Source organism: Rhinopithecus roxellana, chromosome 10 (assembly GCF_007565055.1).
Source record: "Rhinopithecus roxellana isolate Shanxi Qingling chromosome 10, ASM756505v1, whole genome shotgun sequence".
NCBI lineage: Eukaryota > Metazoa > Chordata > Mammalia > Primates > Cercopithecidae > Rhinopithecus > Rhinopithecus roxellana.
The window spans coordinates 59,582,943-59,610,167 of NC_044558.1; the positions used below are offsets into that span (position 1 = coordinate 59,582,943).

Here is a 27,225-nt window from a genome sequence, read left to right on the forward strand (position 1 = left end):
GGTGAAATGGTCATCAACCTCCCCACACAGAGGGGGCAGGAAAAGATGGGAGGGTCAAGATAGGACAAGAAAGGGGAGATGTTCTCAGGGAACAATGAGGATGAAAAAGAGGCAAGCTTAAGGAAGCAGCCAGAGAGGGAAAAGGGAAAAGTCTGCAAGAAAGCTTATCCTCCTGATAGGCTGCCTTTTAATTCTTCCCAATTAGGTAGGTAAATGAGTACAATTACTACAGCTATCCTAAAGTGATAAAATGTGAAGCTTTGGCTCATGAAGATTTTAATGCCCATATAGGTTCAAAGAAGCATGACCTATCCTGTCTGCACCATATATATATGAAAGGAAGCTAAGGCTGTTTCCAAAACAGCCTTGTGATAGAAATGAGACAAACCAGGAACAATACCCACGATTCAAAGGAACATCATTTTAATATCTGAAAGTAGCATAATGTTCAGCCAATAGGCATTGGTACAACCATACATACTGCTTGTTTACAGCAGGCATCCCTTCTGAGTGGTTGGCATCTGTCCTGTACCAGTTGTTAAATATTTTGAAAATCATCTCTGTATTAAAATAATTGTGGCCCTAGGAGATAGGGAATATGAAATAAATGAAAGATTCCTTTAACATCAAAGGTCTTTAGAGTAAGACTAGAATACATTAGTATATTTTAAAAGTCTAAGGAATGCAAAATTCAATAAAGTGATATAGCCAACCCGTCACCTAAGAAAGAAAAACACATTGGGGAACTTCCCACTGTACAAAGATTTTCCAGGATGGAAAACTAACATGATAGAATTCTCTGGGTGCTGATGGGCTTGCTAATTACATTCTGTGCACAAAGGAGGGAAAGATTTATAAGCACTGGATCCCAAATACTTTACATTCATTGCAACATAGAAGAGAAAAACCATGAATGTAGTTTTAAATTAAATATCAAAACTAATTTCACCACTTACAGTTCATTTCCCAGTGTGACTTTTTGCATCTGAGAGCCAGAATGTTTGTCAACCAAAAGAAATCCATGATGATGAAGAAACCACATGGCTGAAGGTGATTTTGGTCCATTGAACTGATGATCGTTCACTACTAAGGCAGTTAAGGAGACAGTACGTAAGCACTTGGATCTCACCAGGATGGAATTGGAATGTATCCTCAAGAGACAGCAGCAAGAAGTCGAAGAGTCCCGCAAAATGGCCAATAAAAACACCATATCCTCCTTTCTATTCACAAACAACTATTATCAAATCTTTCCCAGATATCTAGAAAGCAGACACTATGACAAATCTTCAGGCTAGGAAGTCCTTCCTGGTATCTAAACTAATTCCTTCTATTGCAATCTAAGCTCAATCTCTTACTCTATCCTCAATGAAAACCAAGAGAAGTTGCTCATCCTCATTTACTGTTGATTTTCCGGGGATCCTTTTCCTATCTAAGCGACACAACTCAAATGTCCCTTCTTGGCCCTTGTATCATCCAAGGTTCTTGCCAGTTATGCAGGCTGCTGCTAGGGAGTGATGGAGATGCACCCAAGTCAGAGGCATCTTCTGGCTGTGGTGGCAGGCACTGCCAATGCCCAGATCACGGATCTTCCTGGTAGCTGACCTCCTGACAATCTCTGGGTCTGACCAGCATCCCCCAGGGGAGGTAATCAAACCAAGGCCCAGGGCTGCCTAGGAGCCTGCAGGCACTAAAAGCACTGGAGAGCCAGAGAGGATTTCCTCTCTGTTCCCCTCCTACTCCGCACTCCATCCTTTAGGAAGAGGGACCTCACTGAAGGACTCCTCAGTGGCAGAATGAATCCATATGGCTTGGCAGGCCAGCAGAGAATTTCAGAGAAAATGTCTGGAAAATGGGAAGCTAGGTCTTCAATGGTGGCTGTTCTAAAGTGAAAAAGAAGGAAGAAGAGGAGAAGAACCAACAGGAGGTGGTCTTCTGCTTCCACATTCACATCTGGTGACTGGCTGCTGGTATGGGGATAGCTGGATGCCCTCCAATGCACACCAAAAATAACTGAATGCTTCGGCATGGCTTTGAGATGACCAAGGACAGGGCCAAACTTGGTCTTGATTCTTCTCTGAGAGACTCGCCATTTTCTCTGTAACCAGAACTTCCCTGAGGCACCACACGGCCCAAATCTTCCATCCCAGCAAAGACTCTTAGTTGAAGAGACTGAATAAAAGTGTTACAATTAGACAAAAAGGGAACATATGATTCATTCCTCCTTTTAACACAATACTTTGAAGATGTCACCACAATTTGGATCTGGCCATATTTTAAGTTCATTTACAAGTAGACTAGTTCTCAACTAAAAATAACCATGTGCGTTATACATTTCGACAGCTGCCTGGATTTTCCTCCGAAGGAAACAAGATTCTATATTTCACTCACATTCAGCAGAGATTCATTTTAACCCATTCGATGAAGACATAAATCACCACTACCACCCACTGGTGGCTGTGACTTTTCAGAGCACTTTAATTTCTCCTCAGAGTAGCCTCAGGAGTGGGGTAGTGAGTTATTATTATCTCCATTGCGGAGTAAACTGAATGCCAGAAATAGTGGTCTGTCAAGTTATACATGGAATTAATCGAAGGACCAGGTCTCCTGATTCCTAGCTTATTTATTTATTTATTTTTAACTAGAAAAGTTGACTTTAAGAAGGCCTCAGATTTTGTCTTCAGTTATTTACTTATACTTAAATGGTATTTGGACTAAACTATTCAAGAAATTTGGGCATATAGCCTACCTCAGTGCAGGCAAAAATGCCTCAAGTTCTTCCATTTTCTTCATTAACCTGATTAAGGTTGATCTATGCTATTAGCAAATGATATACAGAATTTGGTTTCAAAACAGAAAAACAGTTACGGCCGGGTGCATTGGCCCATGCCTGTAATCCCAGCACTTTGGGAGGCCAAGGTAGAAGGATCGCATGAGTCCAGGAGTTCCAGACCAGCCTGGGCAACACAGTAAATCCTCGTCTCTATAAAAACACAAAAATTAGCCAGCAGGGGCGGCATGCACCTGTACTCCCAGCTACTTGGGAGGCTGAGGCAGAAGGATTGCTTGAGCCCGGATGGCAGAGATTACAGTGAGCTGAGATTGTGCCATTGCACTCCAGCCTGGGAGACAGAGAGTGACGGTCTCAAAAAAACAAAAAAAGAAAAAAAAGAAAAAAAAACAGTTACAATTTAGTATTTCAAAAATCTTTACTTGTTGTTAGTTCTCATTATGTAACAAGTTAAACATGTTAAAGAATGTATCAGTACTATCAACACTATCTGAATATTTTAGCAATTTTCTACCTAGTGTGGTTGCAGTAACCAGAGACATGCCCTTTAGATTCTGAAATGAGAACTAGAAAGAGGATTAAAGGAAATAAAGAGGCAAAGCAAATTTATATGCCAAAATAATCCCATCCGGACCTTGAACCTGTGTAAACGGGCTGCTTAAAACACCCTGACCAAATATTTAGGAAACATTTTTACTTTTTAAAGGCTTATAGCTATTCTTATGCAGTTAGCGGCAGTTCCTGGAAGTGCTATTTATTACACAAATTCCATTTTACAACTAAAACACATTTTACCTTCAATATTGCCATTGTCAAAAGCCAGAAATAAATAAAAATCAGATGTTACAGTTCGCTTTACCTCTTTTCCTTTGCATTTCCAGAATTCATACTGAGAGCTTTCCAGACTGTAGTTTTAGGCATTTCATCAGATATATTAATCTCAGAGGGGTCACATCTGAAATCAGCAATTAGGACAGTGAATGTCAGACATACAAATAAAATATGTATCACAGTCTATAATGATCACTGCCCCACCAGAAGGGAAAAGATGAGGTTTGAGACCACCTAGCTAACAGCTCTCAGGAACTCTGGGAACAAGATAAAGTCTGATCTTTCTTCTGCAGCCACTGAGGTCAGAATGGGAAGAGGCAAGGTGGCCCATGAGATGGTGCTGAAAGCTGGGCTGGTGTGTCACATGGCAGCCAGTCCTGCCCCCACAACTGTGCACTTCTCCGAAGGGCCTCACTGGAGATGCTGCTGACAACGCTATGATATCAACAGTGCAGCATCAGGAACTACCACTTACTGAGCACTAGCTGTATGCCAGGCACTTTTCATTCATGTCCTCATTTACACAGCCAAATCTCTTCTGTTCATAGTTCACAAAGGACTTTCCTAATATCTTAACTATCATAGCAACAGAGATTATTAACATCCTCATTTTGAAGATGCAGAAATGAAACCTCTCAGAGCTAAGTGACTATCCAAGGTCAAACAACAGCAAGTAGAGAATCAAGACCTTGAATCCAGCCCTTGATTTCCTAGAAACAGAATGGTTTGATGTTTTCTGCAAGCCAGATTATCTCCTTTTAAAATGCCAAGAGAGGAGGCAGCATCCTGTTAAAGGGGAAACATTGTTCCCACTTTGCCACCAGATAAATCAAGCTCACAGCTCCTTCCACAACAATGTGTAGAAAATTTATTAAGAACCAAGACTATTATTAAGAAAAAGTGTCCTAATTTCCCCCACCGTATAAACCACAACCAACTCAATGATTCAGCAATAAATTATTCAGAATCTCAATGACCCAGATATCCTGCTCTCTTCCTTCTCTGCTCCCTCTTGACCTCTAGGTTTTTCAGCCTATGGTACCTAGAGGTACACAGTGCTATGTGTACCTCTTCCAATTCAGAAACAAGACGCCAGGAGTAAAACCATGAACGGACCAATTTAGTTTCTTGTCATTTGTGGTGAGCAATAGGTTTGACAGAGAAAGGAGCTAAAATCATTGGCAGAAGTAAGTAATTTTCATGATCCCAGTTCAATTCCCCCTTGCTCCCAGAACTACAGATGCCACAAGCCAGGCTAACATTGACTATTTCTGCCTATCCCCAAAAGCTTGCCCAAGCATTGGAATTTCATGCCTACTAGGCTGAGAACTCTCTGGAAATAAAGACTACGTCCTTTTCATCTTTGGAAGATGGCAAGGAAAGGCAGAAGGAACACTGGTTTGAGGAATAGAAGACAGACCAGGGTTTGAATCCTAATCTTTCTATTCAGCAACATTGTAACATTGGATAAATTGCCTAAAACCCTCTAAGACTTAGTTTCTTCACTTATACAAATGTGGATAGTGATATTCATATGAGTACAGGTTAACTGACAACACGTAAGTAAACCCTCTAGCACAATCCCAGCACAAAGGAGGCACTCAGTACATTGACTTTCTTACCTCTTTTCTCCTTGTGATTCCCATAACCTGATATAGTGCCTGGTACATAGCAGGTATTCAATAAACAATGAGATGGAAAAGGTATTTTCACAGGATGGAACTGGGAAGCTGAATGTTTAGCTCTTTATGCTAGCAGCTGCATGTGTGACACCACCACCACCACAAAGCCAGAACACTTAGAGAATAACCCAAAAAGTAAAGTCCTTGGTGTTTGGAAGTTTTACCTGCAACTGACGCTCTTTCCAGGACTACTTAGTAACTTCCTGCTCTCTAAGGGGAACTTGTCTCCCCCAATTTCTAACATTTTCTCAGCCTCCTGAAAGAAAAATAAACATTATCATATCTTGGACCAAGTAAGACCATAAGTTCACCAGACCATTCTTCTATCACAATTTCTACCTAATTTCATTGCACATTTATTATAAACAGTATGATTAGGTTCTTTCGTAGATTTGAGTTACCACAAAATGAGAGACAACCAGATATTTATACATGTGGAATAGCATTCAAAAAAGAAAAAAAGAAAACATCAATCTGAGTAAACCTCTAGATCTTATGACCAATTTACTACAAATATAGCAGACAGAAGAACATTTTAAATGACACCAAGATACATTTAGCAAAATATAAATGGTGAGAAGCCCTAGAGGTCAAAGACCCTGTTTCTTCAATTTTAAAAAAATGGAAAGGGAACCCCCAAAAAGATTTAAGAAAGATATCAACCAATTGCAATATATGGTTCTTCTTTGGATTCTAATTCAAATAAACAAATTATTAACAAGAAGAAGTCTTTTCTTTCTACCTTTGTAGGTTTAAAATAATCCAAAATGTAGGCTGGGGGTGGTGGCTCATGCCTGTAATCCCAGCACTTTGGGAGGTCAAGGTGGGCAGATCATGAGGTCAGGGGATCGAGACCATCCTGACTAACACGGTAAAACCCCATCTCTACTAAAAATATAAAAAATTAGCTGGGTGTGGTGGCGGGCACCTGTAAGTCCCAGCTACTTGGGAGGCTGAGGCAGGAGAATGGCGTGAACCCGGGAGGTGGATGTTGCAGTGAGCTGAGATCACACCACTGCACTCCAGCCTGGGTGAGAGAGCAAGACTCCGTCTCAAAAAAAAAAAACAAAAATAAAAATAATAAAATAATAATAATAATCCAGTAAGGTAAAAGATCTCTACTAAGAGAACTACAAAACACTGCTGAAAGAGGTCAAGCTGGCTGGGTGCGGTGGCTCACATCTGGAATCCCAGCACTTTGTGAGGCTGAGGCGGGTGGATCACGAGGTCAGGAGCTCAAGACCAGCCTGGCCAATATAGTGAAACCGTCTCTACTAAAAATACAAAAATTAGTAGGGCATTGTGGTGTGCGCCTGTAGTCCCAGCTACTTGGGAGGTTGAGGCAGGAGAATCGCTTGAACCTGGGAGGCGGAGGTTGCAGTGAGCCGAGATCACACTGCACTCCAGCCTGGGTGACAAGGCGAGACTCCATCTCAAAAAAAAAAAAAAAAGAGGTCAGGCACGGTGGCTCATGCCTTAATCCAAACACTTTGGGAGGCCAAGGCAGGCAGATCACTTGAGGTCAGGAGTTCGAGACCACTGTGGTCAACATGGCAAAACCACGTCTCTACTAAAAACACAAAAATTAGCCCAGGTGTGATGGCAGGCACCTGTAATCCCAGTTACTCAGGAGGCTGAGGGAGGAGAATCGCTTGAACCTGGGAGCAGGAGGTTGTAGTGAGCTGAAATCACGCCATTGCCCTCCAGTCTTGGCAACAGATCAAGACTCTGTCTCAAAACAAATAAACAAACAAACAAACAAAAAACACACTGCCGAAAGCAAACAGAGATGATTTCTTTTTCAGAGAATCATCTCTAATCTGACTTCTTTTTCAGAGAATCATCTCTGATTTCTTTCAGCAATGTTTTGTAGTTCTTGTAGAGCTCTTTCATGTTTTTGATTAGGTGTATTCCTAGGTATTTCATTTTCTTTGTGGCTATTGTAGTTAGGATTGTGTTCTTGGTTAAAAGAAGACATACAAGCGGCCAAGAAACATATTAAAAAATGGTCAACATCATGCATGATTAGAGACGCAAATCAGAACCACAAAGAGACTCCATCTCACATCAGTCAGAATGACTATTATTAAAAAGTCAAAAAATAACAGATGTTGGCATGGTCGTGGAGAAAACGGAACATTTCTACACTGTTGGTGGGAATGCAAATTAGTTCAGCTCCTGTCGAAAGCAGTTTGGAGATTTCTCAAAGAACTGAAAATAGAACTAGCATTAGACCCAACAATCCCATTACTTGGTATATACCCAAAGGAAAAGAAATTGTTCTGTCAAAAAGACATCTGCACTCATATATTTATTGCAGCACTATCAACAACAGCAAAGAAATGGAATCAATCCAGGTGCCCATCAATGGCGGATTGATAAAGAAACTGTAGTACATATATACCATGGAATACTATGCAGCCATAATGAGAACAAAACCATGTTCTTTGCAGCAACATGGATGCAGCTGGAGGCCATTACCCTAAGTGAACTGATGCAGGAACAAAAAACCAAATAATGCATGTTCTCATTATAAGTGGAAGCTACACATTGGGTACACATGGACACAAAGATGGGAACAAAAAACACTGGGGATTCCAGAAGGGGGAAGGCAGGGGAAGGGTTGGAAAACTACCTATCCGGTACTATATTCACTACTTTGGGCGACAGGATCATTAGAGGCCCAAAGCTCGGCATAACTCAACACACCCATGTAACAAACCTGCACATGCCCTGAATCTAAAATAACTTTTTTATTTTATTTATCTATTTATTTTTTGAGATGGAGTCTCGCTGTGTGGCCCAGGCTGGAGCGCAGTGGCGCGATCTTGGCTCACTGGAAGCTCCACCTCCTAGGTTCACGCCATTCTCCTGCCTCAGCCTCCTGAGTAGCCGGGACTACCTGCGCCCGCCGCCATGCTCGGCTAATTTTTTTATTTTTAGTTGAGATGGGGTTTCACCGTGTTAGGATGAAAGGATGGTCTTGATCTCCTGACCTTGTGATCCGCCCACCTCGGCTTCCCAAAGTGCTGGGATTACAGGCGTGAGCCACCGCGCCCGGCCTAAAATAACTTTTTTTAGAAATCCATAATAAAATGTTTTCTTAGAAAATAATCCCATTAATTTAACGAAAATAATTACAGAGAAAAAAACTATCTGTACAAAGATGTTTAAAGTAATATAAAACAACTAAAAATTTTAACAAAGGAAAAATATTTAAATTAAATATGAGATAATACTATAGAACATTATACATCCATTTTTAAAATATGATCATGATACAGACAAATAGAAACATGAAAGTTTCTTATGAAATCAGGTTGAGGGAAAAAAACAATACATATGTGCTATATATATAAATATGAACTCACAATTATATAATTATCATAGTTATATGAAAACTATGTTAAAAAATGGAAAACAACATAAAGAAATGAACATGAATGTTGGCTATCAGGTGGAGAAATTTTGGAGTCAAGTCTTCATCTTTTTCTTTTATTTCATTTAGCTTTTAAAACAATTTTATAAAGTAACACGTTAACAAATATGTGCTTATTTCAGGAATTTTGGAAAATAAGGAATATAATGTCTACCAGCCACCTCGAACTTAACATCCAAAGGAGATCTCTTGATTTTCCTCCTAAACCTGCTGTTCTCCTTGGTCTTCCCCATCTTAATAAATAGTAAAACCATTCATTCAATGGTTCGGTCCAAAAATCTAAGAGTCATACTTGATTCCTCTTTCACCCATGCCCACCATCATTAGCAAAACCCATCAGCTCTATCTTCAAAATAAGTACCCAATTCAGCCACTTTCATCACCGCTACCTTAGCATAAGCCACCCTCCCCTTTTGCCTGAGCTGCTGCCAGCTTCCTAGCTGGTCTCCCTGCTACCACTCTGTCCCTTCCAGTCTTACTGGATTTCTTGGTGTTCCTCAAGCACACCAAGCTCATCCCTCCTTCAAGACCTTCGCACTTTCTGTACCCCTGGCCTGGAATGTTCTTAATCCCAGATATTCTCATAATTTGCTTCTTACTTTATTCAGGTCTCTACTCAGATGTCTCCTCAGAAGAGTCATCTCTAATCATCCTAAATAAAGTAACTCTCTCACTCCCTACCTTCTTAAAACATATCACTACCTAAAATTATATATATATTTTTATATACACATTTTTATATACACACACATATATATATAAATTATAGCACTTTGGGAGGCCGAGACGGGTGGGTCACGAGGTCAGGAGATTGAGACCATCCTGGTCTACACAGTGAAACCCCGTCTCTACTAAAAAATTCAAAAAACTAGCCGGGCGAGATGGCGGACGCCTGCAGGTCCCAGCTACTCAGGAGGCTGAGGCAGGAGAATGGCGTAAACCCAGGAGGCGGAGCTTGCAGTGAGCCGAGATCGCGCCACTGCACTCCAGCCTGGGCGACAGAGCTAGACTCCGTCTCAAAAAAAAAAAAAAAAAAAAAATTATAGCACTATAACCAAGAAAATAAATATAGACTTGTTTGCTTGTTGACAGTGTCACCTCCGTGAGAACGTAAGCTCCATGGGGTCGGTCAGGGACTCTCTCTGTCCTGTATACTACTGTGTCTGGAACAGTGACAACAGAGTAAAGATTCAATAAATATGGAGGAAGGAAGGATTAATGTATAATCCTTACCACCTAGAGAGACATAGAGAACCACAATAAACATTTTGGTGTATTTTCTTCCCATCTTTTTCATGTGTGTGGGGGGTGCACACATGCACGTGTGTGTGTGTACAGTATGTGTATATGTTTTAGTAAAAGTGAGGTTCTTTGGCAGTCTTACTGTATGCTCCATTTTATATTCTCTATGTTTTTCACATAAAATGTCAGAAACATGTCCACATATCTTTTTTTTTTTTTTGAGACAAAGTCTTGCTTTTTCATCTAGGCTGGAGTGCAGTTGCATGATCTCAGCTCACTACAGCCTCTGCCTCCCGGGTTCAAGCTATTCTCCTGTCTCAGCCTCCTGAGTAGCTGGGATTATAGGCATGCACCAACATGCTTGGCTAATTTTTTTGTATTTTTAGTAGACACAGTGTTTCACCATGTTGGCCAGGTGTCGAACTCCTGACCTCAGGTGATCTGCCCGCCTCGACCTCCCAAAGTGCTGGGATTACAGGCGTGAGCCACCACATCCAGCCTTTTTTTTTTTTTTTTTTTTTTTTTCCTTTTGAGACAAGATCTCTCTCTGTCGCCCAGGCTGGAGTGCGGTGGTGTTATCTCAGCTCACTGCAACATCCGCCTCCCAGATTCAAGCGATCCTCCCGCCTTAGCTGGGACTACAGCACATATCATTAAGTATCATTACAAAATACCATCATTAAGTATTTTTTAAAACTTTATTTTTAGGCCAAGCACAGTGGCTCATACCTGTAATCCCAACACTGGGAGGCTGAGGCGGGTGGATCACGAGGTCAAGATATCGAGACCATCCTGGCCAACATGGTGAAACCCCGTCTCTACTAAAAATACAAAACTTAGCTGGGCATGGTGGCGCACCTGTAGTCCCATTACTCGGGAGACTGAGGCAGGAGAATCGTTTGAACCCAGAAGGCAGAGGTTGCAGTGAGCCAAGATCAGGCAACTGCACTCAGAGCGAGGCTCTGTCTCAAAAAAAAAAAAAAAATTATTTTTAAACTGTTGTATAATAGTCTATTGTAATATATTTACTCTAATTTTCTTTTTCTCTTTATGCCATCACAATTAAAATATTTTGTCTACATTGCTAATTGTATTCCTTAGGATAAATTTAAAAATTAGAGTTACTGGGCCAAAGGGCATATACCCTTTTTTTTTTTTTTTTTTTTTTTGAGACGGAGTCTTGCTCTGTCGCCCGGGCTGGAGTGCAGTGGCCGGATCTCAGCTCACTGCAAGCTCCGCCTCCCGGGTTTACGCCATTCTCCTGCCTCAGCCTCCGGAGTAGCTGGGACTACAGGCGCCCGCCGCCTCGCCCGGCTAGTTTTTTAGTATTTTTTAGTAGAGACGGGGTTTCACCGTATTAGCCAGGATGGTCTCGATCTCCTGACCTCGTGATCCACCCGTCTCGGCCTCCCAAAGTGCTGGGATTACAGGCTTGAGCCACCGCGCCCGGCAGGGCATATACGCTTTTAAGACTCTATGGTTAAACTGCCCTCTAAAGAGATTTATGCAACTCATATTACCACTTTTAGAGTGTGAGAAGCCCATTTCAATTACAGTCTTGCCAACACTTGTTTTCATCTTTTAAAAATCTTTGGCCGGGCGCGGTGGCTCAAGCCTGTAATCCCAGCACTTTGGGAGGCCGAGACGGGTGGATCACGAGGTCAGGAGATCAAGACCATCCTGGCTAACACGGTGAAACCCCGTCTCTACTAAAAAATACAAAAAACTAGCCGGGCAAGGTGGCGGGCGCCTGTAGTCCCAGCTACTCGGAGGCTGAGTCAGGAGAATGGCATAAACCGGGAGGCGGAGCTTGCAGTGAGCTGAGATCCGGCCACTGCACTCCAGCCTGGGCCACAGAGCGAGACTCCATCTCAAAAAAAAAAAAAAAAAAATCTTTGCCAATTTGACAAGTAAAAATAATGTATTCTCCTTGTTTAAATTTTCATTTTTTAATATTTATTTTCATTTCATAAAATCCAGATGCTGCACAATCATTTCTTTGATTATTAGTGAGAATGAAATTTTTGTCATAGGGCAACTGGCCATTTGTACTTCTTTTTTGTAAATTATATATGTCCATTGCTTATTTCAATTTCATATTATTAATATATAAGAATTTGAATAGTAAAGATATTAACATGTCTCAACTTATCTGTTATTTTTAAATTTTGTTTAGAGTTTTGGATGCCCGAAAGCATAACATTTTATGTAGTGAATTCTATCAATATTATCTTTAAAGTTTTCTTCCATTGACTTTATATTTTATCATTGTTGAAGCTTATTTAGAAATACAAAACTTTTGTTTTGTTTTCTTTTGTTTTTTTTTTTTTCTCGAGATAGGATCTCACTCAGCCTAGGCTGGAATGCAGTGGCATGATCACAGCTCGCTGCAGCCTCAACCTCCTCGGCTCAAGGTATCCTCCCACCTCAGCCTCCCAAGTAGCTGACTACAGGTATGTGCCACCACATCCAGCTAATTCTTTTTTTCTTTTAGAGACAGGGTCTCATTATGTTGCCTAGGCTGGTCTCAAACTCCTGGCCTCAAGTGATCCTCCAGCCTCGACTCCCAAAGCCCTGGAATTACAGTGATAAGCCACTGTGCCTGGCCTAAAAAAAAAAAGTCTTTTAAAAGTTTTTTCAAAGGACACTATTTTAGGCACTAACTGTATTTGGAAACACTTCCCAGCTCACTCATTTCTTGGTCTGGTATTTTCATTTTGCTACACATTCTTTCTTTGCATATGTAGGCCATTTATTGAGGGTCCATTGTGTAGATGACAAGATGCCAAGTGCTGAGGGAAATGAAAAAAGATAGAAAGTCCTATGCAAGTTATCTTTGCATAGTGCCAACCATTTACAATTAGATACATTACAAACATTCTAGGAAATGATGGGTCTTATATATTTGTCAAATTAGTCCTTTTGAAAGAATGTGAGCCATTGAATCTGTTAATAAGGGCATATTGTATGTTCACATTCTAGGTATGAGCCTGTTGAGTAGATTGTAGACAAAGGAAAAAATAACTGGTTGTCAAACCCAAAAATGAAGAACAGACAGGAGCAAGAATCCCTAATCCATTCTCAGCTGAGAACATCTTTGGAGGTAATCTTCCTAGCTCCTAAATATAACCCTTGGGATTCCAGACATGCCAGCTTTTCATGTGGCCCTTCCTATGTTCTGTAATTTGAGGCCCCCAGGTATACAGTTGGTGCAAGGACTATGACCTCTTCCTCCTTGGCCTTCTTTTTGGCATCATCCAACTTCTTCTTTTTGCTTTCAGGCATGAGATCATCTAACCAGCTCAGCTCTCGCTTAGAGAAACAGAGATCCATGACTTTCCTGACAAAGACCAAGGCCAAAACCTGAAGAAAAATGAAAAAAGAAAGTGAATGAAAAGTACTAATTTCCTTCCTGGACTTCAAAGCAAAGCCTTATTTTCACAGCAGACTAGGACATTTCAAGCAAAATCAAACTCATAAGAATCATAACTCTCACCATTTATTGAATGCTTTCTTTGTGCCAGGTAACATATGTTACATACAATATTTTAACTATCATAATAGCTCTACAACTTAGAGAGCAGCTAACTGGATTCTGTCATTGAAAAGATGAGCTCCTCATCTGCAGACGGCTAGAGGTCAGCAGGAAGGCTACAGGACAGCAGGTGGGTAGAAAGCTTCTGCTGGAGCTGGGCCATGGTGAGACCAGCCACAGCCAGCCCAAGCATTCCTCACAGTGGGATGACGGGTTCTTAGAAGATCATCTTTATTCCTTCTGATCCTTTGCCTATTCATTCCCCTACCCAAATCCTTGCTTTGGGCCTGCATCATGTGTCTCCAGTGGTTTTTGTCTCTGCCCTCTGGCCTGGCCTGACACTCACTTTATAAATGAGGAAACTGAGGCCCGGAGAGAAAGTGACTTGCCTAAAATCTGACAGCTGATTTCCCCAATAAAGGTAGGTCCAGGGCATCCCAATTGCTGCTCCACTTTCTTTCCATGAGGGCCATTTTAGCCAAAGGAAAACAAAGAATTAATCCTGTCTGGGTAGACTGGTGTTCATTAGCTATATTTGGTGACTGCACAAGGAATGAGGCAAATCAGGCTTATTAAATTCAAGTACATTTCTCTCTAATTTTAGTGACTACTTTCCTGATACATCTGGAATTGATAGGATCCCTTCTAGGAGTTCCCAGTAATTTACTATTTCTTTAACCCATGAATATAACACACAAATGCAAAGCCTTATACGTATTCTGACAAAATTGAGAAACCCACCAGGAGGTTGTGGATCTAGAAGATTAGAAAAAAAATTAAAGATAGAATTTCCATATGATCTAGCAATTCCACTCCTGGTATATTCCCCAAAGAATTGAAAACAGAGACACTAACAGATATTTGTACAGCCATATTTACAGCAGTATTATTGACAGGTGAATGGATAAACAAAATGTAGTGTTTACATACAGTGGGATACTATTCAATCTTGAAAAGGAAGGAAATTCTGACACGTGCTACAACATAGATTAACCTTGAAGACATTAGGCTAAATGAAATTAGCCAGTCACAAGCTGGGCGCAGTGGCTCATGTCTATAATCCCAGCACTTTGGGAGGCTGAGACAGGTGGATCACCTGAGGTCAGGAGTTTGAGACCAGCCTGGCCAACATAGTGAAACCCTATCTCTACTAAAAATACAAAAAATTAGCTGGGCGTGGTGGCGGGCACCTGTAATCCCAGCTATTAGGGAGGCTGAGGAAGGAGAATCGCTTGAACCTGGGAGGTGGAGGTTGCAGTGAGCCAAAATCGCGCCATTGCACTCCAGCCTGGGCAACAAGAGTGAAACTCCATCTCAAAAAAAAAAAAAAGAAAAGAAAGAAAAGAAATTAGCCAGTCGCAAAAGGACAAATTGTGATTCACTTATATGATGTACCTAGAATAAGCAAATACATAGAGACAGAAAGTAGAATGGTGGTTGCCAGGGGCTGAGGGTATGGGAGAATGGGGATTTAGTGTTTAATAGGTGCAGAGTTTCAGCTCTGCAGGATGTAAAAAGTTCCGGAGCTGGAGGGTGGTAATGGCTCCACAGCAATGTGAATGTACTTAATGCCACTCAACTGTACACTTAAAAATGGTAAATTTTATAGTTATAATGTTTTACCACAATTTAAAAAATAACAATGATAATAAGAATTTATTTTTTGAAACCACCTCACCATCATTGGGAAAACAATGGCAGCTGGAGATGCCTTGATGACCCAGAGCAGGACGAGACAGGTCAGCTGGATGAGGGTGAAGAGGTGCACTTTGCGCAGTGGCACATGCCGCAGGTAGATGAAATCTGGCTGGTGCTTTGCAGGCATCCCAAAGAGCTTTAGACGATCAAAGAACTGAAAGGAAGGAACTGGCATTTATATTCTGGAGGGCTCTCTGGGTCAGAAGCTTTGTTAGACCCATTCATATCTCTTACATCACCTGCTCTGAAAGGTAGGTAACACCATTTCCTCTGGACAGAAATGGAAACTGAGACTTTAAAAGACCAGGCAATTTGGCCAAGGTTAGTAAGTGGCAAAGTCAAAATTTGAATCCATCTTTTCTAATTCTAGGTTCAAACTTCTTTCTCCCATCCCACTCTGTGGCTCCTAAGAGAGCTCTTTCTCAGGGGGTGTTGGAAACAAAATTACATCTTTTTGCTTATTATCAAAACCAAATCTCTTACTGGTTTTAGGAGTTTGGAGCTATTCATTGATTATTTATAGTGAAAAGATAAAATAAAACCTCATAACATCCTAGATATATAAAAAATGATCATCCTGACAAAAAGGAAAAAAGAGAACCAGAGATTAAATAATCCGCCCACGTTCATATTCGAACTCAGTATATAAGAATGGCCATTGGGCATTCCATTCAAACAAAGAATCATAAGCCTAAGTTACTATATTATCTGGAATACCCAAGTTATCAATGACAAGCTCCTGATTTTTCTTTTTGAAAGACTTAGAGCAATGAGTTGATGGATGGAAAAATGCAGAGTATAACAAGAAGTGACATCTCCTTACCAGGAGCAACTCGCACTATTCCCCCATCTCTCTTCTGCCAGTGAACCCCCTCAAAGTTAAACACCCCATTTTTACACGTTAGCCTGACACTGAACTAGATCTGTCCATGAGTGAAAGCCAGTTTGGTTCCTGATCAACCTTTCAGATCCAAGTTTACCAGCACCTGGCAAAGCACCTAATGTTTAATACGAGCCAAAAAAAATTGTCTGTTGAATAATTAATGAATGACTGGGGCCATGACATCAAGCCAGACCACCCTGAAAGTCTCTGTACTCTCCTGCCAACATGGCTGTTTTTCTCCCGGTATCCAAATAAGTGTCTAAAATAGCCTAAGTGGCAAGACTAGGAAATAATTTTCTGAAGAACTGGTTGTGCTTCTCTTGGGGAGCTGTCTCTCCCTGGACAGGACATGCAGTAAGAAGAAACTTCCCTGGCTGAACCATACAATACCTGAATTCCCTGTAGTGAAGAAACTCCCATGTAGAGGAAAACTCCATAGAGTACTGGCATTGGAATAAACTGAAGACAAAAGGACAAGAAAGGCCAGAAATTAAATTTGGTGTCATAGCACACTCAAAACTATATAAACTTTTAAATCTCCAAGAATGCAACAAAGCCACAAAATAGCTGCAGAAACATTGCATTAGTTTCTGCTGCCTGTGGGTGACTTAGGAGTAGAAGCAAAAGCAGAAGCTGACAATGATAAAAATCATTTGTTCCGAAATGAAATGATTACAAGTAAGTTAGGCCTCCCATCTCACCCATCTGGCTCTTCCTCCTCCATGGGGATGGGCACACATACACAAACACATACAAACACACACACACACACAAACACACCCCTCTCTTATAGAAATAATGCCTTTTAAATCTTCTGTAATCTCACAATCACTTCCTCAAGGATTTGATGCATTTTAACGTGAACCAAAAAAGCTTCCATTTTTACTGACCAGTGGCTTGAGGGCAAGAGTGGGGAGGTATCTTATCAGAGAGGTAACGGTCTGGGGGGAAACACCGACATTATTATATTGCACTTGAACATCCACATAGTATTTAAATACGACTTTCTGATCACATCATGTCTATCAACCTAGGTAATCTTCAGATTGACTATGAGGTAGGGAAATTGGGCCTATAGAATCAAGGCAAGGAAAGTCTCAGAGCTGAAAACTAAAATGGACTCGTTTTTATTTTAGAGCTAAAGAATATTCCCAAACCTAATTCTTAGATTTAGAAAATCCCTCCAAACTAACACTGGAACAGAAAACCAAACACCGCATGTTCTCACTCATAAGTGGGAGCTGAACAATGAGAACACATGGTCACAGGGAAGGGAACATTACACACCAGGGCCTGTCAGGGGGTTCGGGGCAATTGGAGGGAGAGCATTAGGGTAAATCCCTAATGCATGTGGGGCTTAAAACCTAGATGATGGGTTGACAGGTACAGCAAACCACCATGGTACGTGTATACCTATGTAACAAACCTGCACGTTCTGCACGTGTATTCCAGAACTTAAAGTAAAAATTTAAAAACCAACGAACTAGAAAATCCCCCCATTGGATTTTATGTTCCAGCTGTAGAGTGACTAGACATGCCAATTCTATGCTGTTTGTGAACTACTGAATAGTTGTCCTAAGAGAACTGTCCTGAAGCAGCTAGAGGAAGGCCCGGTGATGGCCACTGCCATGGCTTCATGGTTCTATCTTGGAGAAGCAGCAACGTTTAGGCTCTTCCAGATGGTGCCTCAACCAGGTGGGAGCGGGAGTTGGGATGGGGACAGGGAATATGGGGTGGGAAAGGGGCGTGAGGAGAGGTGGGTGGTAAGGTTGAGTGGAAAGTTGGGGGACAGGAAGATGGTTCAGAAATCCTTCCCATCCCTCTCAGTTCTCACCCTTGAAGGGCATTTGTGGTACAGGCTGGGGTGGTTGAAGATTTGCCAAAAAGAAGGAAAGAGGAGGCAAGGGAGACAAGGCAGTGCTCCAGAATGATTGGTGCCTGGTAATACAGCCGTAAAGTTTCCTTCTTACCCCAATCTCCCAAATGCAGGCCTTCCACCCACAAAACACTTTTTTAATGTTCAAAGTATCCTCTATCCGTACCGGGGAAAAAAAAAAAAACCCTCTCTTTCAGCCCCACTTCTTATCCGAGCCACTGCTATTTTTCCATCCTGCTTCACAGAAAAACCTCTTGAAAGATTTGCCTGCACTCTTTACTTCCTTCCCTCCTATTCACTCTTTAGCCACCTATAATTGGATTTCTACCCTATAGTTCCACTGAATTCCTTCTCTGATAAGATACCCTCAACTCCTGCCTCAAGTTACTGGTCAGTAAAAAAGTTCCATGTTAAAGTACACTAAATCCCTAAGGATTTGGAAAAATTTTGAGATTATGGAAGATTTAAAAGGCTTCATTTCTGTTAAAGAGGGGTGTCTGTATGTGTGTGTGTGTGTGTGTGTGTGTGTGTGTGCGCGCGTGTGTGTCTGCCCATCCCCAGACGGGGGTGGAGGAAGAGCCAGACATGGAGGCCTGTAATTTAAAATACATGTAATCATTTCATTTCAGAACAAAATGATTTTTATCGTGGTCAGTTTCTGCTTTTGCTTCTACTTCTAAATCACCCACAGGCAGCAGAAACTAATGCAATCCACTGACTGTGCTCTTGTCAGATAACCTGAGGCCTCCAATGTTGCTAAATCCAATGGCCTTAGCTTAGCCTTCATCTTCCAAGATGTGTCTACCCAATCCCTCTTTCTTGAAACATTTTCCTCACTTGGCTTCCCTGATACCACATCCCCCTAGTTTTCCTTCCACCTCTCTGGCAACTCCTTCTGAGACTCTGTTGCTATCTCTTCCTCTACCCAACCTCTAACTCTGCTCTTCTCCTATGTCCCACTTCTCTTTTACATCTTCTCTTTTCCCTGAGTTCTCTCATCTATTCCCTCGGCTTTCAGTACCACCTATGTGCTGGTGACTCTCAAATTTATATTTTATTCCAGAAGCCTCCTCTAGCCTCTTCACTTAGATGACTCCCAGACATCTCACTCCAAATCTGATCACAGCCCTACTCCTCACAAAAATCATACAATCTTTTCCATCTTAATAAATGTCATCACTCTCCACCAGATGGTCAAGTCAGAAACCTAATAGGCTTCTTCGATTTTTCTATTTTCCTCACCCCATTCCACATCCAGTCAACAATTGAGACCTTTGGGTCTGCCACCATGCTATACAGAAGCCATGCCTTTTTATCTGTCCCTGCTACCAGCTTCCTTATCAAAGACACCAGCATCTGTTACCTGCAACAGCTTCACTGGTCTGTCTTCTATTCTTCCGTAGACATCAGCCAGAGTGATCTTTTTAAACTAGCTGGATCATGTCCCTCTCCTGTTAAAACCCTTCAAAGGTTACCTTGCGCACTGTCGACAATGTGATCTGCCCCGCCCCTCTTTCCTTCTCATTGCACTGTGCTCTTGTCTTGACTCAATGCCCATGAGCTACATGGCCCTGACATTTCGTAGAACACTTATCACTCTTTCCCACCTCAGGGCCTGACTAGACTGCTTTTCTCCCCTCCTTCCATGCCATCTCCCACCATCCATGGCATGACTGGCTCCATCTCATCTTCTTTTTTTTTTTTTTTTTTTTTTTTGAGACAGAGTCTCGCTCTGTCTTCCAGGCTGCAGTGCAGTGGCGCAATCTCGGCTCACTGCAAGCTCTGCCTCCTGGGTTCACGCCATTCTCCGGCCTCAGCCTCCCAAGTAGCTGGGACTACAGGTGCCCGCCACCACGCCTAATTTTGTTTTTGTATTTTCAGTAGAGACGGAGTTTCACCGTGTTAGCCAGGATAGTCTCAATCTCCTGACCTCATGATCCGCCCGCCTCAGCCTCCCAAAGTGCTGGGATTACAGGTGTGAGCCACCGCTGCCTGGCCTACACCTCATCTTAAATAGCATCTCCTCAGAGAAGTCTTCTCTGACCACCCTAACTAAAATAGACCCCTCCTGAATTCTCTATAGTGCCAGAAAGCACTGTGTATTTCCTTTATATCACTACTGACATTCTGTAGTTATCATGTTTGTTTTCTTAACTAATTTTCTTAACTACATATTATCTGTCTTACCTCTGTAGAATAAACTCTTTCAGGGCAGGGATTTGTACGTATATCTGTTTGGCACCACTGTATTTCCAGCACCTGGCATGATTCCTGGCACAAATCAGGCCCTTGATATTTGCCGAATAAGTGAAGGGATGATTACCTTTAAGATAGCCGTCATGAAGACTGAGCAGCCCATCAGCACAAAGATCATAAGGCCTGTCACTCTTTGTTCTCGGATGCCCAGGAATTTGGGCTGTTCTCCAGGAGCAGAGCATTCAGATTCTAGCTTGAGGCTGTTCACATGTGTGATGGACAAGACGGTTGCAGCTACAAACCAGGGCAGGCCCATGATGGAGCAGACACCCAGCATGATGGCCACCATCAGTAGGTCCAGGTGGTAGCCACAGCCTTTCTGTGGGGAAACACATCAGTAGGCTAGCTGTAGTCGGGCACAGAACAGTGAGCTAGGGGTCTCAGGCCCAAAGCAGGAAGGGGTGTATGGATAAGAAGGAAGGGGTTCCGGGATCCAAGAGGAGTCTTGTAGCCCCTCCTGGTTAGGAGGAAACAAAGAAGAAAAAGGGGAATCTTAGCCTGTCTTATATATGCCAATATTGATTCTTTTTCCAAGTGCCTCTAGCTTACTCTGAGTCTTACACATTCAAAGATCCATTCTTCTCTGGAAGAGTAATCAGACACCATGCCACATCTTGACCATTCTAGATGGTAGAAACTATAGGAGTTAGAGATAAATGTCCTTATTGGCTTCCTACCACATACCCCCAGATCCTTGACAGATTTGGATGTTGCTTGCCTGCTCTGTTACTTCCCTAGGATCCTAGGGTTCCAGTTTCAGCCTAGAAACTATAGTAACAGACACCAATGGGAGAATACCTGCCTCTAGGAAACAGTGGCCCAGGCCCCCACCTGAACGTCAGGAAGACAAGCTGTACAGCTGCTTGACCCAAAGCATATAGCTATATAGGGATCACCAGGAACTCTACCCAATCACCTTCCCCACAGGTGTGAGAGGACAGTAATGGAGTCCACGTTGCTTTCATACCATACCACCATGCTCCACTCTAGTCTCATCTCCAAAGCAGTCTTTGTTAACAAAGAATGGAAACCCCTTATGAACCTCTTCTATGAGATTCTACAGTTTCTGGTATAAATGTGCTTACCCTACAATTAAAAAAAAAATGTAACAGATTGCCATAGCAGCCTTCTAGGTCAGAACCTCTTTTTACCTTGAGCTTATGTTCCTTCCTGTTAATAATGACGGCTGTGATCTGCTGATCCATGAATATCAAGATAGTGCAGAGAAGAGCTGGGATAATTGCAGCTATCACAGTCCACCAGGGATTGGGGCCAATGGGATTAATGATCCATCCGCGATCATCCCTTGTTGGCTAAGGGGGAAAAAATATATTATTTTGGTAGTTTAAGTTATAGTCATTAGGGTAAAACATATCAAACTGGATCACAATATCCATATTTCTTTTTATTCTTGAGTGAGGGTTCTTAAAAAAAAAAAAAAAAGGCATGAAATACAGCAACTCCTTAGGAAATCTATGACCTTGTTCTGAAACCATTCCCCAGAGTTAAAGACACCAACGACTAACAGAAATTCTTGGGTTTGCAGGATGGTAGATAAGAAAAGAAACAACTTGCTGAAACTCCCTTGGCACATGGGACCCAAGGTAGCATGAAGAGATAACTATGAATGCTTGAGGACTTTCCAGACCTCCCCTTTCCTTCTACCAATAACCTACTATCCCAGAATCCACCCCCTAAACCTTTTCTAATTATTGCAGTAAAGCCAGTGCAGAGAGACAGATTTGAGCTGAATTCCTGTCTCCTTGTTAGTAAACTTGAAATAAAAAACTTTTCTTCTGTCAAAAACCTGGTATCATAGTACTGGCTTCTAGCACATTGGGCAGCAAGCCCCTTTTGCTCAGTAATAGTTCCAAATCCCCTTTGAAACAGTCAATCTTCAATTATCAATTTCTTGTGAAATATTAATTAATCTTGCACTTCCTTCCACTTACTTTCCAAACCTCTGTGTAGAGAGAAAACAACTGTATCTCAACATTAACCCAATTAAAACATAATTAACAACTATATCTGTTGTAAAAAAAATTTAATGACTTCCAAAGAAAAATATACATAACTTAGACTATTCTCCTACTACTTCTCTCCAGAGCCATATAATGTGTGTCTACAGCATAAACAAAGGCAAAGTGGAGCCATCTGCATGGCATCTCTTGGGCTTTGATAGGACTGGATTGCTCCAACAGTCTTCTCCCATCAGTAGTGAAACAGGAGTCCAGCCATCAGAGACCTGAGAAGGAGCCTAAGACGGCTAAAGTTGGGGGTTTGTTTGACCTAGGATCCTCTCCAATTCCCCTGTAATACAACTGTTTATAAATCTTATTGGGGTGTTCACAACATATCTAAACTCACCTAGATCCTGACCCTACCCCTGCAGTGTACTCCGAGGAAGACAAGTTCCCCCTTTTTTGGCAAGTGGTGCTAGAGGATAAAAGGCCAGGGATACCAACTGGCCCAGAGTTGACCCAAACTCAAGAAACAAAGCGTAGACTGTTATATTTGATTTGGTTCCTTATTAGTATGGCTCTAGGATTCAAAGACTCTTTAATAACACCACCAAGTCCAAAATTATGAATGGGTTAGCTTCTGAAAGTTTATAGAATCTATGTTTCCTTAGTAACAATGTTCTAAGTGGTAGTTAGTTATCAGACCAACACAAAAACTTATTAAATAAACCCTTAATGACGTTATACCCTAGTAATAGTACTAGCCCTCAGATTGGGTTTTGGGAGTTAAGTGTCATGTGGTACAACAGGGAGGGACAAAAAGAAGAAATCTTCTTCTCTGCCTCCTGAAAATGGAGTCTGTCATGAGCAACATATTCTTTGACATTCTCCCACTTCCCTTTCTCCCCTGTCCTACCTCCCAGAGGCCTTCTTCACAGATGTCCCAGAAATTCAGTGCCTTCTGACTATCTTAGGCCTATCCCTTAGGGAACCTTTCCAAGGACTGCTTAATGTTCCCAAATTACCTATTTTTACACAAAATCCATTCCTCCTGAAGCACTGACCTCAGCTAGGTATTAGAGAGAAAGCTGATTGTGCTCATTCACACAAAGGTGAGAATGTCATATTCTAGAAGGTATTATACTTACAAGAGGGATTTGTTAGTCCATAAACTTCCAACTGGTGGCATTTCAGCAAATTCAACAAAATTAAAAATTTTCAGACAATATGGAAGAAGGTATTTCAACAGGCCTACTTCATGGGTAGAGAGAAAAAAGAGAAAGGAAAGGGACAACTGAAGGGAGCATTTAGAAGTCAGGGACTGCCTTTATTCCTGTCGGCCTTCTCCTCACCAACTTCTCCCATTTTCCTACTTCATAATTCTTCTCAAGTTACTGAGTACGTACAGATTTTCTCTCCTCTCTGCCCTATGGGGATCTATGGAACTGAGCTCAGCTTTTCTATCTTCTTTGTCTACTTAGTCAGTGCTCCCAAACTGAAATTGATTTGGAGTCCCCATGTATTGATCATTTGTTTGACTTTTTGTACAGGTTCTTGAAAAATACCGTATATTAGAGAAAGTTACACAAACAAGGAAATCAGATTGAGATGATTTCGAAAGAGATGTCATGATTACTCTGGCAGGAGCCCCAGACTCCTGATGATGCTCCTCTTAGTTCCATTCTCCTCCTTCAAGGAAGGGGCACCATCTTTGAAGGTTCAGGCCAAGTCCTTTACCTTTTTCATCCTTCCCAGTGCCCTTATACAGCTGATGCTCAATGAAAGTGCTGTTAGCGAGGCTTGTTCCAGAGACCCATGTTTCCACAGTGTCTTGAATATGTTTATGTAAATGTGCACATTCCATTGTTTAAATATTAATATATTAAGAACAATAAGTGGTATTAATAATAATAATAATACTTTTCATTCATTAAACAACCTTGGTTTTTCTGTTCTCTGGCTTTTCTGACTTGAATTCAACAAAGTCTGAAGTTTGCTTTTCTAAATGACAAGGTATGAGGAGCAAGGTTCAGATTTAGAGGGCTGTAAAACTCATGATTAGAACATGAAAAGGCCTTTGAAATTTACTTGGCATCAGAATGTATGAAATTACATGAGTGCACCAAGCACTCTGAGATCTGTTTACCTTGAATACACTGGGAACTTGAAGCTTTGGTGATGGGACTCCAATCAAAAAATCAATAATCACCATTGTGAAGATAGTGAGGAAAACAGCAAAGTCACTCACCATGGAGCGTACCTGGCATGAGAAAGAAGTGGAAACATGTTTTGGCAGGTCAAATACAGTAGAAAAGAGGTTAGTATTGTAAAAGCCTTAAAAATCCTCAGAAGAATGTTTTCATCTTACAGTTGAATTAATGCAAGCAAATTTAAACAACAGGAATATGTTAATCGCCCAATTAATGCCCATAAAGTGTGGATATGATGAGGGAAAATGAACCCTCCTGACAAATGCTAACATAACCCAGACCAGCCTCTGAAGAGTTATGTTTGGGGCATTTAGGGCAAAGTTGGGACTGTAGTTCTGAGAACTTGGATTTTCTGGGACCAGCCAAGGTCTTCAGTGGTAGCCAAAAACCTCAGCAGCAGCATCAACTCCACTTCTCCCTCATACCCAATATCCAGTCTATTTGCAAGTCCTATTGGCTCTCCCTTCAGAACATATCCCAAGTCTGATCACTTCTTACCACCGCCACTGCTCCCACCCAGATCCAAGTCACCATCAGCTCCTGTTTGGGTAATGGTAGCAGCCTCTGACTTGCTTCTGCCTTTGCCCTCCAGTGTTTTTTAAATGCAGCCACTGGAGTAATCATTTGAAACATAAGTTGGGTCATGTCACTCCTCTATCAAAACCCTGAAATGGCTTCTGGGCCAAAAAGCCTTCTTGGCCTGAGGGCCACACAACTGGCATCATCACATCTCCCACCTCAGCTCCTATTGCTCTCCTGCTTGTCCACTCTGCTCCAGACACAAAGACCACCTTGCTGTTTCCTTAAACATGCCAGGCTCACTCCCACCTCGGGGTATTTGTACTTGCTCATGCCTCTACCTAAAATGCTTTTCCTCCAGGTAACCTCTTGGGTAGCTCCCTCACGTCTTTTAGGTTCAACTCAAATATCACCTCCTTGAGCTCTTCTCTGATGATCCTACTTAAAATTGGCCACCTCCCTCCCCCCAGAACTTCCTGTACTTCTTTACTGCTTTATTTTCTGCCATGGCACATATCTCTATTTTGTTGGAGATTCCCATCCAATTTAGGATCCATCTTAAAAGGACTGCCTCATTTTATAGTGTGGCTTTAATAAAATACAGTGCCTGGCAAATGACCCATGCCTGCCTTAATTAAGCTTCCAAAAGAGTGAGAGCAAAATATATCTTAGCCACACGTAATACCACTGGTACCTTAGCCTGACTTCACTTTACTTTGAAGCCCAAGGTTTCCAGTTCCTCCTCCATGGTTTTGTTAGTTCTTCTCTGAATGTAATATAAATTCTCTGAGTATCCACTGCCTCCCCATCCCCAACATGAAGCCCACTTGACCATCCTGGGGCCCAGTGGCCCTTTTCTCTTCTGAACTTCTACGGCACATACATCCCAGTTGGGCATCCAACTGTTTACTACTGTCGCATATGGCACCTGATTGTTTCATGTGTTTTTCCTTCCTATCTGATGACAGACACTATCTTCTAAATTTCTGTTGTATCCCCCTAGCACTTAACCCAGGCCTGAGCAAGTAGTCAGTATAGAATAGCCACTGTTAACTATTTGTCCTAACAGGAAACAAAGACCCAGAACTTATTTAATACGTACCTCTCATGACTGCCATGTAGGCTCACTGAAGTCTAAGAATGTATTCTAGTCATATATGGTTGTACACGAAATATTTAATTAACCAAGTCCTCCTCCCATTTATGTACCCTGTATTGAAAATGTGCCTGGCTGAAACCTCACTTACAGGAAAAACCACCATTTCCTCCTGATTTGAATTCCCTTTCTTTTCTTTTTCTTTCTTTCTTTCTTTTTGTGTGTGTGTGTGTGAGAATAGCTTTTAATTTAAAACACTTGAAGCAATAAATCACCTATCTCCCTTTCCATCAGAGGCAAGTATTCTTCCCCCAAATTGGATGTAGTTTAAACAACAACTGTGACTAGTGAAAAACGAAACAAATACGATCTCTTTCAGGAAGCAGCATCAAAACCTACTGGGCTGGTGGGTACCGGCAACAGGCTCAGCCTCCACCAAGGCCGAGAGAAGCAGCACACTGAGAGCAGCAAGACTTGCGTGGTATTTCACCCAGCTTTGGACAGACTCAACAATACCTGGGGTAGGGGGAACCACAAAAGAAAGATGCCTAAAATGAAACACATATGCTCCTCTCCCTCATGTGGCTAATATCCTTGGCACCTAGAAGATGCTAGAAAAATAAGTGCAAAGGTAGCAGCTCCCAGGTAAAGCTGAGGGAAGACAGTTTGGGCCTTATTTGCTTTTGTTTTTAATTGGGGTCTTACATATACATTGGTTTTCAGGCAGAAAAATTTTCTGCTTTCTGGAGGGTGTTCTGTGCCACACAGTGCTCCCGCCTCCAGCAAAAATATTTGTGTTGTTTCTGTCTCTTTGAATGCTTCACTGAATTACCTTCTACCTATGGTATTTCACTGCCTACCCCATACCATGTAAGTGTAGAGTAGCATGTCCAGTAGAATTACATTAGCCAGGCCAGGCAGGTGGCTCACGCCTATAATCCCAGCACTTTGGGAGGCTGAGGTGGGTGGATCACTTGAGGTCAGGAGTTCAAGACCAGCTTGGCCAACACGGTGAAACCCCATCACTACTAAAAATACAAAAATTAGCCAGGCATGGTGGTGCACACTTGTAATCCCAGCTATACGGAGGCTGAGGCAGGAGAATCACTTGAACCCAAGGAGGTGGAGGTTGGAGTGAGCCGAGATTGTGCCACTGTACTCCAGCCTGGGTGACAGAGTGAGACTCCATCTCAAAAAAAAAGTACGTTA

At 41.8% G+C, this 27,225-nt stretch overlaps 1 protein-coding gene across 1 annotated transcript in view; it reads right to left on the bottom strand.

Annotated features, from left to right (window-relative positions):
* Positions 1 to 407: 407 nt before the first annotated feature.
* The window catches only part of SLC4A8 (solute carrier family 4 member 8), an 84,959-nt gene continuing 58,141 nt past the window's right edge, over positions 408 to 27,225 (bottom strand). The window contains 9 exon segments of the mRNA XM_010374008.2: positions 408 to 2,169; positions 3,648 to 3,743; positions 5,466 to 5,557; positions 13,208 to 13,345; positions 15,196 to 15,369; positions 16,489 to 16,557; positions 20,298 to 20,549; positions 21,382 to 21,543; positions 24,338 to 24,451. Of these exon segments, the coding sequence (XP_010372310.2) occupies positions 2,157 to 2,169; positions 3,648 to 3,743; positions 5,466 to 5,557; positions 13,208 to 13,345; positions 15,196 to 15,369; positions 16,489 to 16,557; positions 20,298 to 20,549; positions 21,382 to 21,543; positions 24,338 to 24,451 (1,110 nt within the window). The 3' untranslated portion in view covers positions 408 to 2,156.